Source organism: Nothoprocta perdicaria, unplaced genomic scaffold (assembly GCF_003342845.1).
Source record: "Nothoprocta perdicaria isolate Ctin4 unplaced genomic scaffold, notPer1 scaffold_294, whole genome shotgun sequence".
NCBI lineage: Eukaryota > Metazoa > Chordata > Aves > Tinamiformes > Tinamidae > Nothoprocta > Nothoprocta perdicaria.
In genome coordinates this window covers 298,965-315,688 of record NW_020455526.1, presented here as the reverse complement: position 1 = coordinate 315,688, position 16,724 = coordinate 298,965, and the positions used below count along the sequence as shown (strand labels likewise).

The 16,724-nt window shown below is 58.2% G+C and overlaps 2 protein-coding genes across 2 annotated transcripts; one reads left to right on the top strand and one right to left on the bottom strand.

The window, feature by feature from the left end:
* Positions 1 to 3,258: 3,258 nt before the first annotated feature.
* On the top strand, positions 3,259 to 8,318 carry CCDC63 (coiled-coil domain containing 63). The gene is made up of 10 exons (XM_026041792.1): positions 3,259 to 3,398; positions 3,549 to 3,738; positions 4,166 to 4,285; positions 4,799 to 4,980; positions 5,430 to 5,611; positions 6,060 to 6,280; positions 6,868 to 6,942; positions 7,251 to 7,443; positions 7,817 to 8,020; positions 8,206 to 8,318. Exons 1-10 carry the CDS (start codon positions 3,259 to 3,261, stop codon positions 8,316 to 8,318), a joined length of 1,620 nt encoding a protein of 539 aa, XP_025897577.1.
* A 179-nt stretch (positions 8,319 to 8,497) lies between these two features.
* MYL2 (myosin light chain 2) lies at positions 8,498 to 12,108 on the bottom strand. The gene is given in 8 exon segments (XM_026041802.1): positions 8,498 to 8,774; positions 9,110 to 9,158; positions 9,242 to 9,317; positions 9,872 to 9,976; positions 10,686 to 10,761; positions 11,044 to 11,133; positions 11,946 to 12,010; positions 12,013 to 12,108. Coding segments are annotated over 8 exon segments (606 nt in total). The 5' UTR covers positions 12,059 to 12,108; the 3' UTR covers positions 8,498 to 8,675.
* Positions 12,109 to 16,724: the final 4,616 nt, after the last annotated feature.

The following is a 16,724-nucleotide window of genomic DNA, read 5'->3' as shown; positions in this document are numbered from 1 at the left end:
AAGCTGCCGTGAGCCTTACTGTGGTTTAATCCAGGCTTTCTGAGGGGAGAAAAGAAAAAGTTTTGACAGTTCCACATATAGTCTTGTGACTCACGGATTTCATGTGTCAAACGCTGAAGACGGGCTAAGTAGAATTAAGTTCTGGATTTGGTATAAATAGGGATTAAGTAACATGAATGTATCACATTTGCATGAAAATAGGGGCCCAATTCTCCCTCTTTCCCCAGGGATTTTCCTTGCGGCCAGGTGAGGGAGAGCAGGAGCCCAGCAGTGCKGCCCCTGGCTGCCACAGGTGCCGTTACGGGGCTGCGGAAAGGCTGGGAATTCCAAGCAAYGCTGCTGAAAGCAGGGAGAACTTACCCTGCTTGCACGGGCCAGAATGTGGCCCTTAAAATAGCACATGCAATTTTAACTAGACCCAAAATCCGCAGCTGAAGGAGTAATTTCTCCATGTCAATCAGCCTTAAGTGTATCTGTTACATTGAGGAAGATAGTTAAAATGATGAAAATTGCAGAGAAAGTCACTTTCCTTCTGTTCTCCCCAAAGAYAGAGATGTGCTGGATTCAAACATTCCAGTATCTTTTCCTGCTTAGGTTCCCACTCTGCTTGGCCCGGGCCTGGAGGTCCATCCAGACAATGAAGTCCCACTTAGGGCAAGTGTGACAGTCGAGCGTTGTTTGGGTGAAAAAARGTCCCCTTCAGTAAAATAAATGCTTCTGCAATGAGTGCCACAGACACAGGCTCCAGCAAAACAGTTCCTCGTCAATAGTTTAATTTACTGGCTTGCTCATGGCTCAACAGCTGAGAATTGCTCCGTGCAGAAGGAGCACAAAGCACAGACGGTGCTGCCTGTGTGTYGAGGCTGGCCCATTTCCCATCCCAATCCAAGGAAACCCAGGCTCTCTGCAAGAGCGGTGGAGCTGCATCTTTCCTGGGAAAGACTATGTCCATCCCTGTGGCTCTACCTTTATCCTCAGCCTGAGATTTGGTCCTCATTCTGCTGAGGATGAGAGCGAGGAACCGAGAGGAGAGGAGCTGCAATAGGACACGGTGAGGACCACCATGACCGGGTGACAACCTGATCCCTAGCAAGGGGGTAGGTGTTATCCCATGGAGCATGGAAAACCGGCACAAAAAGCCCAGTCRTCTTCCCCTGGCCCCTTGGGAACGCTGGGGAGGAAGGGCCGGGTGAGCAGGGTGCCTGCGCAGCGTCGCCCTGTGCTTGTCTTGGCAAACACTGCATCCCATATTCCTCCAGGAAAAGCATTTCCARTTAAACGCATCCCCAGAGCCCATCTGGCCGCGAATTAGCCTGAAACCAGCTCCCTGGCTTGTTGGCTTCCCAGAGGGATAAAGGGGGCACAGCCCATGGGCAAGGAGCTGCTCGGGGGGTTCACTCGCCTCGTGAGCTGGGGGATCCCTGCAGCAGCGTTGCGGGCTGCAGCGCGAGTCCCCTTTGCTGCGAGTCCCCTTCGCTCCCCGCCAGCCCGGCACTGAGTCAGCAGCACCTGGGCTGCATCGTGCAGCGCTCCAGGGATCCCGAAGCCTCCCCGGAGCGAAGCAGCCCTCTCGGCAGCTCCGGAGGGATGGGAGAGCAGCAGGCACAAACCCTAGAGGAGTCCCTATATAGGCTCTCTAAGCAGCCCCTCTGGCTGCTCCATCCCGGGGGTCCTTGGCCTGTGGGAGCAGCAGTGCAAGTCGTGCTGGTGGCTGCCTTGTGTGGATCCGGATGCCAGCATGATGGTGGGGATGGGAACCGGCTGGAAGCCACAGGGAGCCGGCACAGGGGCTGGAAGCGGGACACAGAGTGGGGGCCCTGGGGCCGCTCATGGGCCGGAGCGAAAGCCTCTGTGCCTGAGGTTGTCGGGATGGAGTCGGACCTTGCCAGGGAAAGCAGCAACGGGGAGGGTTTGTCCCAAAGGGACACCTGACCAGGGACACATGGTGCCAGGGACACCAGGTGCCAGGGCTATTCTGGGGACACGTGCCCCCTTTTGGAGGGTGGGCTCCCTGTGGGCTCCCAGGGTGCTGGAAGGTGCCCGGGTAGGGGCTGGATCCCACATGGGCGCCCCGGCAACCGGCCCGGGCACTGTGGTTGCCCAGCAGCGGCCCAGGTGAGCGCAGGAAAACCTGGTCTCCCATGGGAGCTGTCCCGGGGGTAACGCGGGACGGGGTCGGGATGGCCCGCGAGGGGCTGCGCGCGCCCTCCTCGTCTCCCTGCGGCGGGAGGGCAGCGGGATCCCAGCTCCCGCGGAGGCAGCGGGGCCCATGGCACCGGCATCCCAGGGGTTCTGCCCGTGCCGGGGGCACCTGGCCCCGCTCCGATTTCTATGGAAACCCAGGGACTAAATGGGTGGGAATAGCTCAAACCATCTGTTCTGTGCCTGCCTCTAAACTCGGTGAGAGGAACGTGTTTGTGGTGGCATCGCTGCAGATGCCGCTTGTCCTYGTGGCGCAGCCATCTGTGCCCGTCCCTGCGGGCGCCAAACGCAGGTGCCCAGCATGGGGCAGGAGGACACAGCCACGGCCCTGAGCTGCCCCACGGGACCTGCCGACCCAAACACATCCTCTGCTTAACCGCATTTCACTCTTCCCCTTCGAAACCAGGCCTGTCCCCGCAGAGAGTCTCTTGTTCCCGACTCTCGGTGTTTGCGGAGCAAACGGCTGAATTAGCTGGGAAAAATGAAGGGCTCAAAGGTAAGAACCAACCACAGTGCAGGCCGAGCTCGGCCAGCAGCGGGACCTGCCGTGGGGACAGCAGTACCTGTCACCAGCGCATGGGGAGAGACTTCCAGCCTCTGCCTTTTCCCAGTGCGCAGTCATGCTGCTCCGGAGGCTGCTTCTCTTTGAGGTCCCATCACGGGGAGGAGACTGTGCCCTGCAACCTGGGATTTGGGAGAACAAGGACCAGGGAATGCGAGTTGGCTCAGGACATGGGCAGCCTGATGTGCTTCTCGTTGCCACAGCCTCAACATCTCCAGCAGGGCAGTTTTCCAGCTAGGAGCTGCCATCCCGTTGCACATTCCYGCTCCATGTCCATGCCGGCTCAGCCGACCTCACCTGCATCACCCGCAAGGGCCTCCTTTGATCTGGAGRATCGGGGATCCTCCCAAGGATCGAGGATCGGGAGGGCGGGGATGCCTTGAAGCCGCTCCAGTTCCTTGGGTCACCATGGCTTGTGTGCAGCTGGGCTCTGTGGTTTCTTAAGTAAYCAGAGTCTCCTTCTGCAGTGGTGGAGAGCGTCCTCTCTGAGGAAGATGGCTTTGGACTTCAACGCCAAGGAGAAAGAGAAGATGGCCGAGGCAGAGCTCAGGAAACTGCAGCAGCGGTTCCAGATACTGGCCGAAAGCAGGAAATCTTTTGGAGCCAGCCTGAAGCACCAAATATGCACCCAGGAGTGAGTGCAGCCTCACTTGTTTTCCCCACCACTGGGAGGTTCCTCTGAGCCGAGGTCTTCGGGAGACCCTGACACTGAGACAGGATGGGGTGAGAAACCGCCCCGCTSTGCGGGCAGGATGTGCTAAATGTCATCGGTTGTTATCTACAGGAAAGAAATAAACTCACTGAAGCAAGAACACAAAGAGATGTCACTAATGCTGAGCCACATCAAGTGCCCGAGAAACGTGATGCTGGATGACAGAAATCGTGCGGAGTTCAAATTGCTTTTGCAGACCAGAGATCACTATGACTCCCTGATTAGAGAGAGAAAAGACATGTTAGCTGACGTGGACAGAAAGGTAAGAGCACTCGAGCCGTTCCGAGCAGCCCTCTGTCACGGTGTGACCACAGCCTGGCCATCCGGTTTGCAGCTGAGGAGGAAAAACAGCCCCACATGTCACTATAATGCACATAAACGCACATCATACAGCTTTTCCTAAGGGTCACCTACCTCTGTCACGCGTCTTGGTAAATGTTACCCGAGTAATAGCGAGACCATCGGCAGGGTTCCTCACACAAGCAGCAGTGCAGGTGCTCTCCAATGCAACAGGGTTAAGGAGGATATAGGATGTGCTGTGGGATTAACTGGTTTCTGTAACTGTGAACTCATTAATAACAAGATTTCTATAGCTTGGGTCAACAGAGGGTATTGTCTTTGGCTAAGGGTGCTCACATGAATCTGGACTGTAACACTAGAGAGGATGCTTTAAATTTGTGTGTGTGCAGATAATGGAAATGGAGAAAAAGATCACAAGACAAAACCTGATAGCGGTGAAGGTGAAGCAAGCCAACGGCAGCCAGTGGCTGCAAAAGCAGATTCGGACACTGGAGATGCGGCTAAACCACGTGAGCAAACATTCTGCAGAGCTTTGTAAACCTGGTGGGGTGCCGGGCCGGGGCCTGTGAGCAAAATGCTTCTTGATCAGGATAAAAGCTGGTAGATCAAATGCATTTAGTCCATGCAAGCTGCCCAAAGGGTTTGGCCTTTYGCCCTAGCCTGAGCACTTCCAGAATATCTCAAAGGCTCCTTCACACCTGGTGACCCAAATGCAGCKTTTACACCATGCCGGGAAGCCTGAAGGTCTGCACCTGTTTGGTGATAAAATAGAGCTTTGAATCACCGGCTTAGTGATAAAACCGAAGTTTGAATCCAGCCTTGCCTTGGACGGCGCCAGSTCCAGCTCTCTGCCACCATTGTCCTGACTGTGGGAGCCTCCCCTGTCCTGGGCATGGGGATAGCACAAGTCCTACTTAAGATCTCCTGGGTTGTTTTGTTCTGGTTGTGGTCAAGGTTTTCATCAGAGGCCTGAGCTCTCTAGTCCTGTTCCATGCACAGACCTTCTGCTTCCCTCTTGGCAGGTCACTGTGCATTTCGATAACATCCTGACCACCAATAACAAACTTCGAAGAGAGGTTGAAAACTTGCGAATYCAGAAAGCCATTTTGGACAACTTCTCCTCAAACCTTCACAAGAAGCTGGATCAGCAGAACAGGAGGATGGACATCGTCATCGAGCGCTCCACACAAGCCTACGACCAGCGGTACGGCGCCTTCTTAGGCCTTCATGGTAAACTCAGCAGTGAAGGGCAACTTCAGAGAGAAGAGGGTTCATCATCTTTCTGTCTGGAGCTGGGTGCTCTGTGAAGGTTAGGTCTGTCCTGGTCAATGGGGAGACACTGGCACCTCTGGGGAGCTGTTCCTGGAGCAGAGCTCACTGCTGTGCCCAKCTTTGCAGGGTGGTACCTGGGGATGAGCAGGAGCAGAAGCATTTAGAGCAATGCTGCTTTCTACCTGGTGGTCTTTGGGGTGGGAACAACTGCAGCAGCCAAACCATGGGATGCCTCAAGTCCTCCAGGCCCCGTCTGTGATGCAGGAGCTGTCTTGAGTTGTGCTCTGCAGGATCTACACAGTCTGGGGGAGCGCCCAGGGATGGTTGGAGGAAGGGATGGGYTTGAGGTATGAGTGGTGGGTAACTGCTCTCTGTGCACAGCACGGAGGCCCTGGCAAGGACTTCTGCCATGAAGGAAAGGCACTGCAAAGACACCGTGCAGTATAACATCGAGCTGCAGGAGCGCGAGCGCATTCTGGACCAGGAGACCAAGCTGAAAAACTTCATGCTCATCAAATTTATGGATCGCTCTGAGATGGAGGAAAAGGCGAAAAAGGAAGAAGGTACCACATGAGCTCCCACGGGCCCAGGAGCCCATGGGGGCCCAGGGGCTGAACACACAAGTTCCCAACACCCAGCTCAGGGCACAACCTCTCCCCTGCCCACAGCTCCTGCGCTAGGGGCGATGGCCCCTCTCCTGCATACGGAGGAAAAGGACAAACAGCCCTAGCTACGTGACACCACAGAGCACTGTGTGTCTCCAGGGGAGGCAGGGAACTGGCCCCATGTGCACCTTAAGGAAAACCATGGTTCTTCTTCCTCAGCTTTAGGTGCTTTTCCTTTCCCGGGGGTGATTCCTCTTTGTTTTTCTCATTCCCGTGCAAACCACGGGCTCCTTGATGGGTTTCCAGGGGCAGCAGCTCCCTGTCTGCCCTGAGTATCCACAGTCAGGTTCTGCCAGGGGCCTGGCATGGAGGAGAGGGTGCAGCCTGGCATGTCTGTGTCCCTCAGCCTTGAAGGCCGTGAAACGGGCCAAGCGGAGGCGAGGCGAGAGCTTCGAGAGCCGCGAGGTGGCCTACAGGCGCCTGCTGGAGCTGGCTGAGAATGGCAACATTGACCAGCTCGTGAGGGGCTTCATCGAAAAGGAGGAGAAGAACTTCGCCTACTTCAGCTATGCGACCGAGCTGAACAACGAGATGGAGAGGCTGCAGAGGAAGATCAAGGACCTCCAGGTCATTGATGCTCACATGTTTCCTTTTTCTTAGATAGCRTCTTCAGGTTGGGGTGGGCTTTGCCTCTTGTGGGTGTCCGGCATCACCAGGCACCCCAGGGCCCAGCTCCCAGGCTACCACACGGGTGTGACTGGGAGAATGCAGAAACCGCGCTCCTGTGCACACAAAGTGGCTTCCTCAGAGCCAAAAATGCCTCAATGCTGCCACCGTGCTCCCAGCAGACACACTGCAGAAGAGGAGCTCCGGGATGGTGAGAACCTCCACAGCCCCTTGTGGGCCGCTGGAGTGGGAAGGAGAGTTCCATGTCCCGGGGACCATGACTTGCTCTTGGGGCCTGGGGACAGCGGTTCCCGGAGGGACCTTGCTGGTGGCCCTGCTCCCAGGGCACAGCAACTGTCCCTAGGCCAGGAAGACCCGCTGGAGGTGACTTGCTGGTGCAAACCAGCCTTGATCCTTGGAGCCACATTGGGAGGGTCTGGCCCAGCTTTTCAAGCAGGCACCTGATCCCAGGGCAGTGCAGAGGGAGAGCTTGGCACCCTCTGCCCGGCATTTAGCCTGCACCTCCCCATGTGCTTGTGTCTGTGCAGAGCGAAATTACGCTCCTAGAGATGGACCAGGAAAACACAGAGAAGAGTGACCTTCACGTCCTGAAGGAGTTAGAGGTAGGGAGGCCGGGATGTCCCCACGTGAGCAGCACAGGCAGGAAAGGCCCTGCACGGGCTTCGCCATCCTCTTCCCTGAGAAATCCCAGTGTGGGGGGAAAAAAATCCCTGCCGGGCTCCTGCCAAGCCCAGTTTTCCAGAGCCTGAGGCCTGGGCTGTGCAGTGGAGAGCCCCTTTGTAAGGACTGTGCCCTATAGGGATGGGAACATCCCACCCCCCTAGGGAGTCTCCAGCGTCCAGGATGGAGCTGGTGTTTCTCAGGRTGGGGGGAGAGGGCAGCGATTTCTCATGACACCATTTGCTGGTAGGAAAAGCTGAGGAAAACCACAGAGGAAGCCAACCAGTATGAGAACAGCTGCAAAGAGAGCAGCAAAACCCTTGGCCAGCTCAAATCTGCCGTGGAGTTCCTGTTCAAAGAGATGAACTGCGATGCCACCAAGATAAAGGAGCAGCTGGGCGAGACCGGGGAGATCACGGACCTGAACCTGCGGCAGTTCTTTGGTGCGTTTAGCCCCTTCCCCACCACGTGGACTGGGCTTTTCCCCATGCCATGGGAAGCAGAGGGCCATCTCACACGGAGCTCACCCAATGGTACAAAGAGCTTGGTGGATCCCCAAGCCCTCGTGTCGGCTCCGGGGAGGGATCTGGTGCTACAGGGGCTCTTGGGACTCTCGTTCCTGGCACAATAGGTTGCCTACTGGTCAAAGGACTGACGCTGGACTCAACATCAACCTTGTGCCTGTTGCAGCCCTGTTCAGTTTGCATGAGGCSCATGCCCAGCACACAGGTTCAAGGCGGAGGTTGCCAGAAACCAGGGTCAGGGCAGGGGTCCATCATGGGGCCCTGTGGGACCTCCCCTTCCCTCCCCATGCAGACATCATAGAGAAGAAGACCAACGAGCTGCTGCTGCTGTCGTCGCTGCTGCGCTACGCGGAGGCGGAGGCCGAGGGCGAGCAGTACGCGCCGCCCTTCGCCAACCCGCTCCTGGGCGGCACGGGGCTCCTCCGCACCATGGAGCGCTCCCGCCTCTGCCCGCCGCCCCCYGGCTTCGACCGCGCCGCCGACAACACCGAGGCCTGTGAGTGCGGGCGTGGCGCGAGGTGGCTGGCCAATCCGCAGTGGCCACCTCACACCCCCGGCCAATCCTCGCCAGCCACGTGTCCTCCCCAGCCAATCCCGGCGCGGCCAGCCCCGCCCTGACGGGTATATAAGGCTGGCGGCGTGCGCTGTGGTGACCRTGGCGTGGTCGTTTTGTGGGGGCAGTTGAGGAGCCGCTGGACCACGGGCGCCTGCGCGAGCTGATTCTCGAGAGCCAGGAGGAGCGGAGCAACGCTGCTGACAAGGGCAGGAAGGCCAAGGGTGATGCCGGTGCGTGAAAGATGGAATTAAACTGAGACCTTCCTTAGCTCCTGCTCTCCTTCTGTGCTCGGGTAGTGCCCATCCCGCTGCATCCCAATCCCCTTTCCCTTCCCCTCTCCCTGAGCTCTGATCCCAGACACTGCCCCCGAGCCACCGTGCAAACCCACGCGCTGCTCACACCAACATCTGCATTTCCTCTCGCCAAAATGCACTTTAATGTCCTGCTGCTCAGGTTTGGACTCCCTGAGACAGGCAGGTCTGGGTCAGAGGGGGATCAAGGAGAGGAGCTGGTGACAGAGGGGACGAAGAGACCCCTATGACATAGGGAGGGGTGATCCTACGATGCCAACCYCTGTGCCAAGGGCGAGAGCGGGCTAGTCCTTCTCTTCACCATGTGTAATGACATGGACGAGGTTTTTGTAGTCGAGGTTGCCGGAGACGTCCGGAGGAAAGGCTGCAAACATCTGATCGATCTGCAGGAAAGGGCTGGAGGTGAAAAGGTGCCACGGGAAGGAGAAGAGCTGGGCACCCATGTAACCCCCTGGGAAAGAACCTGCGGGTCTGCCGGGCCCTGCTGAGCTTGGGGGCTGCGGGTGAGCGGGTGGCTGGTGGACCCCGGCAGCAGCTTGTTGGCTCCATGGCCAGAGGTGGCCTAGGGATCTTACTCTGCCACGGTGGGGGACAGGTAGGGCGTGAAACAGGAGGCAGGACCCRGTAGAGGAGGGGAGGTGGAACCTGCAGGGCTCGGAGGTGGCGTGGAGGGAGGCTGGAGGCTAGAGAGGTGGGAAGCGGGGGAAGGAACTGGTACCTCTTCCTGGGAGAACCTCTCGCCCTGCGTCATCAGCATTTCCTTGATGCTGTGGATGAGAGGACATGGTGAGTGTGAGGGGGGCCTCCGTGCGAACCACCTCCCTCGTCTCCCCAGCACCCCTGCACTCACTAGGCTGATTTCAGGCCTTTGCCCTCCGGATCGAACACCTTGAACGCGTTCAGGATGGTCTCCTCAGGGTCGGCGCCTGTGGGTGACAACACCCCATCTGTTACAAGCGGTGGAAGAAGAAGCCAGGCAGAGCCCTCTGCTTCCTGCAGCCTCCYCCACGAAACCCTGGGGGCCAGATGGTCAGGAGAGTCGGCTCGCGTGGAGCCGGGAATACCAGACACCCACACTGCCGGAACCTTAAGTGTCAAGGCATGAAGAGGAGCACGGTCCTGTCGTGCCGCGGAGCCGGCGCTGTCACCACCGCGCTGGCATGCGGCGCGTATCTAATCTCCCGGTGTATTTATAGCGCTGCAGGCGTGGGCTGCGGGACCGGCCTGTGCGCCTCGCCTTGTGTAAGTGAGCCGGGCCGCAGGCAGCCGGGGCGGCCGGGTCGCAGTCACGCCGCACCTGTGTCCTTGCGGGTGACCCGCTGGTACCACCGTTGGCACCAGCAGCTGCAGGGCTGCCGCACACGCTGCTGTCACCTCTTTCCTTGAGGGCAGCWGCACTGCAGCCTTTTGCTTGCTTTAAGCACTGCAGATGCTGAGGCCCATGGGCTTGCTCATGTGCCACAACCCATGAGTTTCTCACCCTTGAGTTTCTCTCCAAACATGGTCAGGAACACAGTGAAGTTAATTGGTCCCGGCGCCTCCTTTATCATCTCGTCAATCTCCTCGTTTTTGACATTCAGGCGTCCTAGGGGAGAGCAGAGCAAGGTGAGTCGGGGGCTGCGGCTGGGTGCAGACCTCCGGGTCTGCCCCGTGCATCCTGGGGTCGGAGGACAGAAGGGAAGCAGATCCATGGAGGACTTTGCTCCACTCCTCCCTGAAAAGCACCTGTCTGGCAGCTCTCAAAGCCACCGGTGCTGGGGGACCCCTAGGGCCCTGCTGTGGTCATCAGGAGCTGGATTTACCCCTGGCTCCACGCGGACACAAGCTGGGCTGAGCGCCTGTGTCCTTGTGCCTGGGGGTGACTCTCTTTGCCACCCCTGGACCCATCACTGGACTGCGCTGGCCTCCCTGCTGGGAAAGCCAACCATGTGACTTCCCGGCCTTTCACAAATCCTGAAAATCCCCCCACAGCCTCAAATCCCAGGGATGCCGTGGGACACGTAGCTTTTTAGCATGAGAGACCAAAGGCATCACAGGGCTATGAATGAGCCACAAGCCGCTTCCCTCTGCGCCTACAGGCTGAAACAGSCTCTGCTGCGGGAGCTGCTCTGGGTGACCACGCGAATGACCTGCTMGTCTACTAGTGATTGTGGATCAGGAGGTCTCCAGCAAAACGCACACGAGATCCCCTTCAACTGGGGCTGCTGAAATGAGCGCTCCGGGCTGCGTTCTCAGTTCCCAGCTTTGCTGGCATCAGAGCTCTGGGGAGAAGAGCTTCCTCCGAGGGGGCTCACCGAGCGCAGCAAAGGTGTCCCTCAGATCCGCCTTGTCGATGAAGCCGTCGCGGTTCTGATCCATGATGGTGAAGGCCTGGGGAGAGCGGGAGGAGGATGGGCAGGCAGGGAGAGCACCCTGTCTCACCCATCGCCCTCGAGGGTGCAGATCCACACKGAGCTATGCACAGTAGGAAGCAGTAATTCCCTGCTTAGCGATGTCTCCAAAGGGTTATTCCCACTTTTAGAATAAAATGGCTTATGAACGGGCATGCAGCCTCCTGTCACACRCCTGCCACCCCGGGGGCAACGCGCTGAGGCACGAGCTGAAGGTCAAGCTGTGTCAAGGACCTTTGGTCATCCTGCAAAATCCACCTACCTCTTTGAATTCCTGGATCTGGGCCTGCTCGAACATGGAGAAGACATTGGAATTAGCACCCTCGATCCTCTTCTTGGCTTTCTTGGGTGCCTGCAAGGATTCGCGTATGCAGCACTCGCTCAYTGCCTTTTTATAGTGTGGAATAAAAGCCTGAAATTCCCCTGTCCTTGTTGTGAGCCCTTTGTGGTCGCCGCAAGGGGCACCYGCTGTGCGCGGCCCCGGGGCCCGGGCAGTGCTGGGGCACTGCAGGCTGCGGGGGCGTTTCTGCCCACCCTGCACCCCCGGCCTTGCTCTCCCGGTGAATTTTGCCCAATAGGTGACAGGAAAGCCAAGCGGGGGAATCGCTGRGCAAGCAAAACAAAACCCTGTTATTTTCTCGTTATAAAATCTGCCTCCTCCTGCACTGAAGCTTGAAACAAGGAAGAACACCCTGACTTGGACAGTCTTGTGGAGGGCAGATGAGGACGGCTGCCCTGCGGGGCATGCCCCTCACCCGCCTTTCCCCGCCGCATCTCCCTTCCAGCCAAGCGCTACTGCCGAGAGGAAGCAGCGGGAGAGTTTGGGGTCAAAACTACCCCCTCACGACAGGGTGAAATYGGAGAAAAAGGTGAAATGGGAGAAAAAGGTGACGTTTGGGAGAAAAAGGTGCCGTTTGGGTTGTCCCCAGGAGGCAGCTCTGCTCAGCCACCCGCCCTGTGCTCCCGCAGCTCCGGGCCGGGAGGAGCAGGGATGCTGCCGCCCTGCCAGGAGCTCCCCAGCTTGCTCTCCAGAGCAGGAAGGGGCCTGGCCCAGCATCTCTAGGTCCTCCATGGCTCCCTGCCCGTTAAAACTATCCCGCCGAAGAGCCCTGATGCCACCGATGCCGCCGCTTCCCCGGGCAGCCTCGGGCGCTTGGCACTCACCATGACTCYGCTCGGCCGCTGCTGCTGCTGCGGGAGGAATCTCGGAGGCAGTGCTTCCGTCTCCTTGGCCGAAACAATAAATACAGCCCCTCGCAGTTTAAAAATAACCCCATGCCCACTTTTGGCTGTGGTAGGTAAGTCGGCCGCCCCCAACTCTCTTGTCTCCAGCTTCTTCCATCCCTCTCCGCTAATCTGGGAGTGCAGCTTGTTGTTGTCAGCGGCCGCGGTGACATGTGAGCCACAGAGGGTTTCAAGGTTACCGACGCGCCCGGCRGCTCCCACACGGGAGATGCCGGCCGGGCCGGAGCGCTCCCACCTGCGTTTGTCACTCGGTGGGCAGCGACACGTGAGGGGGATTCACCCCAGGCCCTTCGCTGCACCMCCAGGCCCGCGGCAGAGCTGGCAGCATTTGTGTTGGGTGCAGAGGTGTCAAGATGTCCCGCAGGACCAACCGAGCCCCAGCTTGGCYGGGCGCCTTCGGAAACCCCTTTGGCCAGGGCTGGGGTTGCTTGGGGACCCCGTGGCAGGGGTGCAGCGGGACCCCTTGCTGGCCATGCTCCGAGTTACAAGAGTCACTGTCCTGGTCCGAAGCTGACAGTCGTGGCTGGGCTGTGCGCGGAGGCGGATGCTGCGGCYGGCGCAGGAATGCAGTGCTCCTGGCTCATGCGACACCCCTGCTGTGGCCCCTGTCCCCGTCTGGGTCCAGCGCAGGCTCGCGCTCCGAGCCGCGCACCAGATGTTAACTCTTCCCCTGCCGGCGACACGGGCTCCGTCCTGCAGCGTCTGGGCAGCCTCCTCAGTTTGCACCCCAGGAGCTGCTGCACCCTGCAGAGCAGAGCCTCCTGCAGCTGCCCAAGGGCTTTTTGTCCCACAAATCCTGGTAATTTTATTTCTCTGGATGCCAGCATTCCCAGAGAGGGAACTCGAACAGGCTGCAACATCATCCTCCCGGCACAGGGCCTCGGGCACCAGAGCYGGCGGTGCCCAGCGTGCTGGGTGGCCGCTCACCAGGCCAGACCGGGCCAGCTGTGCTCGTTAGCAGCYGCTTAACGAGGCTGACGGTTGTTTGGCAAGTGAGAGCTGGGACACGCTTGGGAACAAAAGGGGACAGGGGCCTCGTGCCAGGGCTGCTGAAACCGGATCCCGTGGCGCTGCCAGGATGCCGCTGTCCTTGCTTGCCCAGACGACACCGCTTGGTTTGTCCCACCCAGCACCTCGGCTCCCACTGGCCACGTGCCTGGGCCGGCGCCGGGTGAGTCCGGGTGGCCCCGGATCCCCTCATTGCCCGTGGGGATGGGTGGATGCCAAGCCAGGGGCCTGGTGGCACGACTGTGACCTCTGTGCCGAGCACAGCTGGATTCATGGCCAGGCCGAGCCCAATTACCTTAATTTGTGGCATTAGGGAAAAATCCATAAGCATCAGGGCAGCGATGCGGAGCAGTTTAACGGGATTGGAACTGCCGGCACTGCCGGGGCACTGCCAGGAGCCCGGAAGATTCCCCTAAATATCCCCCGGGGCGGAAGCCCTGTTTCCACCCACACAGCACMCGGCACGGGATCGTGCCCGGCTGGGGCACGCAGGGCTCCCAGCGCGCGGCCGCAAGTGCCATGGAGCTCCCAGCTGCTGATAGTTGGGGACTTGTYGGCATGCAGGAAAAAACAAGTGCTTAAAATATATCTATCCATCTCTGTGCATATCTTGTGTTTATACAGAGCTCCGTAGTGGAYAAAAGAGCTCCTGGGAAGCGGCGGCAGCACGTGGATGGATGTCAGGGAACAACGTGTGTGTCTGCGCAACAGCAAAATCAAGCTTYGTCCCCTCTTATCTGCTCCGGAGCCAGTGTTTTACATGAAAAAGCCTCTCTAATTAATAGGACAATCCCTCTTGAGCGCCATAAAAAAAAAAAAGAATAGAGAAAGGAATCCAAAGGCCTTGATTAACCCGTGCTCTTTCCAAGGCGCGTGCCRGCGCCGAACCAGCCGTGCTTGGCCTGGCCACGGCCGATAACGTCCGCCCTGCGTAGGGCACATCCCGGCCCCGCCGCTTCCTGGGAGGCTCCCKTGGGATTCCCGGCTCCAACACAAACTGGCAGGACACGGCACCGCTTGGGACAGGGTGACACCGGCGCCTGCTGCGCCACTTCCCAGCCCTTGCGCTTTCCTTCTGAATCCATTTTGCTCCAAGGGGTATTTTTTTCTGCTCTCAGATCCATTTGACTAAACTAATACATATGTATAGGCACTGATACATTCCCATTCAAACCCATGTAAATTTTCTTTGACCAATACATTTTCCTGGGAAATCAATGCATTTTAACACTGGATAATATTTATGAAATTGAATTTTTTATTGAAGCTAATGCAATTCCCTTCTCTTTTATGCATTTTTATTAAACTAATGCATTTTAAATTAAACTGTTGTATATTAACTAMAATGGCTGTTGGTACTTACAGTAAAATAATATATGTTTGCTGAAATCAATACATATTCCAAACCTGGGATTTTCCAGTTAACAAGGCTATATCAAATATAACAAATGCATGTAGCTACTTAATGTGATGCTTATATGCCCCGGCTGGTGTATTTGTTTATTGGTAATGATTGTTTTTAAAAGGCAAATGCTTGTTYAAGGTAGAAAGAGGGATTTCTGTGCAGTTTGGAGCAGCAGGTTGGGGCTGGTGGAGGCCAGTGGGGACCTGCGCTTGCTGCCGAGGGGTCTTGGCTCCTGTTGCATGRGGACTCAGGGGCTTCTTTGTCCCAATCCTTGGGCTGGTCCTTGCTCGGCAGGGTGGCTGCGGCTGCACCGTGTGTGGGATGTGGTCCCAGCCATCCCAGCCTCTGGCGCGGCGGCATCGATGGGCAAAGCCATAAATAGCAGCATTATATGYCGCGCACACGCCGGCCGGCGCCGGAGCGGAGGTAATTTCGGCAAAGCAATAAAAAAGGAAAATTAATTAAAGAGTCTGTGCTAATTGTAGCAGGAATGTGCCCGGCAATGAGCAGCTGTGGCAGGAAAGTGGCCGGAGGAGTGGGGGGCACCTACCCCGTGTGCCCCGCTGTCCCACTGTGGGGACTGGTACCGCACATGGGGCACAGGGAGCTGAGCCTGGGCACAGTTCAGTGGACGCTCTGCCGCAGAGCACAGTGGCACCCAGGGGTGTCCCCTGTGTCACACTGTATCCCCAGGGTGCAATCCCCGATAAATCCCCCCATATCCCCCCCGGCTTCTCCCCGTGCCCCCTATGTCCCCCCTGCCCTGCCCGCTGTCCCCGCTGCTCCCGTGTCCCCTCGGCACGAGCCGGCGCTGCAGCCCCCGCGGCGGCCGCCAGGTGGCGGCGTCGTCGCGGGCGCCGCGCGGCGCGGGCGCTCCCGGGCCCGGGGCGGGAGGGAGAGGGACAGGGAGAGGGATTGGGAGAGAGGCACGGAAGGGACACGAGGGACAGGGATTGGGAGAGAGGCAGGGAGAGAAACGGGGAGAGGGGTTGGCGGAGGGACACGAGCGAGAGGGACTGGGAGAGGGACAGGTAGAGGGACACGAGGGAAAGGGATTGGGAGAGGGGTTGGGAGAGAGGGATTGGGAGAGGGATTGGGAGACAGGCAGGGAAAAGGACACGAGGGAGAGGGGCAGTGGCCCTGTCACTGTAACCCACTGTAGCCCATTACCCTGTAACAGGCTTCGGCGTTCACATGTACAAGCTGACATCACCAACGGGACGGCAGAAAACGCCCCAAAGTCAATCCCCATCCCACCGGAGCAGCAGTCCATGCAGGGGGAAGCGCCCAGGCCCGGCCCCCCTTCCTGCTCCGGGAGCTCCAGGACAGGTTGAGGGCCCCAAGGCCGCCCAGGGAGGCGGCAGAGAGTGGGGCTGGAACTGACCCCCGTGGCTCCCTGCCCCCTGTGCAGGCTCCGGCCGCTGCCCCCTCCTCGCGACGCCCATCGATTCACTAACGATCTGACCCCAGAGGAACGCGCGGCCAAGGCCCCACTGCTGTTTGCTCAGTGAGGACGCCAAGCTAGTTTTGGATCCGATCTATGAGTCGGGCTACAAGCAACAGGGCACACGGGCTCGCTGGCCTCATGATGCCCTCCCACACGCCACAGCGCTCATGGGTTTCCTTAGGGAATAGCCTGGACAKGGATGCTAAAACGCTCCAAGCTGCTTCAGATGTGGGTCTAGGAGTCACTGAATGACTTAAAAGCATCCCAAGCTAGGAATGACCCTGATTATTGATTTTTTTTCCCCCCATTTTTTCCTTCTTCCCCATCTTGATCATTGCATGGCCGGTCACAGGGCCAATTCCTGCTCAGGCCAAAGGTGCCGGGCACAGCGATGGGGTAAAATCCAAGCAAGTTTATCCGCTGCTCCCAAACACTATTTTTTCACTTTTCCAAGTATACAAAACACAAAACAAAATACAATAGAAATCATATATCCAAATAGATAAAAYATATATGTAAGCATCTAAATATAACTGTAAAGCCGTATGTAGCTCCACGCAGGCTCCCAGGGAGATGGTAACGAGGGTCCCAGCAGCGCTTAAAACTTTTATTAGTGATAATTTTGGTGTGAAGGAGGCAGCTCGGCTGCTTCCCCCGGTACCTCGGGGGAGTTGGGGCCGGTTCCCTGGGGAGCTGCGGCCGGTACCTCCGGGGAGCTGCGGCCGGTACCTCAAGGAGCYGCGGCCGGTACCTCCGGGGAGCTGGGKCCGGTACCTCAAGGAGCCGCGGCCGGTACCTCAGTGGAGCCGCGGCCGCCTCCGGTGCCGGTTCCCCGGGG